At 63.7% G+C, this 1,399-nt stretch overlaps 1 protein-coding gene across 1 annotated transcript in view; it reads left to right on the forward strand.

Annotated features, from left to right (window-relative positions):
• Positions 1-1,399, forward strand: part of CKB (creatine kinase, brain) — a 21,967-nt gene that overhangs the window by 1,073 nt on the left and 19,495 nt on the right. The window contains exons 2-3 of the mRNA XM_006765893.1: positions 397-520; positions 658-727. Coding sequence (XP_006765956.1) covers positions 397-520; positions 658-727 — 194 coding nt within the window. The remainder of the gene's footprint in view (positions 1-396; positions 521-657; positions 728-1,399) is intronic.

A 1,399-nucleotide genomic window follows, 5' to 3' on the forward strand; every position in this document is an offset into this window, starting at 1 on the left:
GGAGGAGCCAGGCCAGGTTGGCTTCTCTCCCCCCATCTTGGGAGCTGGAGCTCCTTGTTTTCTCTCTTTCTCACACGGGACTCTGCCAGGTGCGGGGTGACGCAGAGGATTCCCAGTGGGGCGAGGGAGGGCCTCCTGCTTGCCTCACTGTCTGTAGGCGGGGCTCCAGCCCCCGGACACAGTGCTTTCCGGGAAGGGGTGGGGGTGGGGCAATCCTGGCGGCTCTTGCCTCTCACCTCTTAGATGGGGACCTGGTGTCCCCCTCAGTGCTGCCCCCAGCACGTGACTGGCAGGATGGGGGGCAGCTTAGGGCTTTTTGATCCATTTCTGAGGTGTCCTGGCCTCCCTGCCTGCCCCGGGGTACACCTCAGGCCTGACAATGCCCCTTCCCCCCAGGCACAATGACAATAAGACCTTCCTGGTGTGGATCAATGAGGAGGACCACCTGCGGGTCATCTCCATGCAGAAAGGGGGCAACATGAAGGAGGTGTTCACCCGGTTCTGCAATGGCCTCACCCAGGTCAGGCCTGGCCCCCAACAGGAGCTGGCATGAGTGTGTGTGTGAGGGGGTCGGTCACCTCAGGCTCCTGGGTCCCAGCTGGTCGCCTGCGGGGAGGGGTCTCTCCAGGCCTCCCCGCTCACGCCGGCTTCTCCGAGGTGGAGCTGGTGCAGATGGTGGTGGACGGCGTGAAGCTGCTCATTGAGATGGAGCAGCGGCTGGAGCAGGGCCAGGCCATCGATGACCTCATTCCCGCCCAGAAGTGAAGCCGTCCAGCCCCTGCACCGCCACCAGCCCTGCCGCTTCTGACATATCGCCTGGGCAGAGCCCACCACACACCCTGAGCTCGGGCCGCGGCCGAGCCCTTAGCCTCTGTAGAGACTCCCGTTGCCCTAGGTAGAGTTTATTTTTGGTTAAGTGATGGCTACGATGTTGCTGATGCTGAAATAAACAGGGTTTGGCCTGCCCCGAGCCTGTCCCTCTGCGTCACTTCTGAGATGCAACAGGAACGGGAGGGTCACCCTGCTGTGCCCGCCTGGTCCTATGCCATGAACCCCTCTTGGCCCTCCCTGCAGGCCTGGGGTGGGCTGGGGGAAGGCTGTGGAGGGGGAGGAGCTCCAGGGAGGAGCCCCCAAGCTGAGCATCTAGCACTTGGGCCTGGGGTGGAGCCTGGCACTTGGCTCAGCCCCGCCTGCAGAGTGGGGGAGGTGTGGATGCTGTGAGGAGGGCGGGAGTCCAGAAACTTGAAACCTTTTGTTCCTCCACCCCCCACACTACCCCCTCCTCCAGCCAGCCTGGCAGCATCCCCTCCCCGACACCCACCCTCTCTGCTAGGTGCTCTCCCCGCAGGCTGAACTGGCCCCTCGTGCCCCCAGGCCACACCCTGCAGTTTCTTCCAGA

This window comes from Myotis davidii, unplaced genomic scaffold (genome assembly GCF_000327345.1).
Source record: "Myotis davidii unplaced genomic scaffold, ASM32734v1 scaffold480, whole genome shotgun sequence".
Lineage (NCBI taxonomy): Eukaryota > Metazoa > Chordata > Mammalia > Chiroptera > Vespertilionidae > Myotis > Myotis davidii.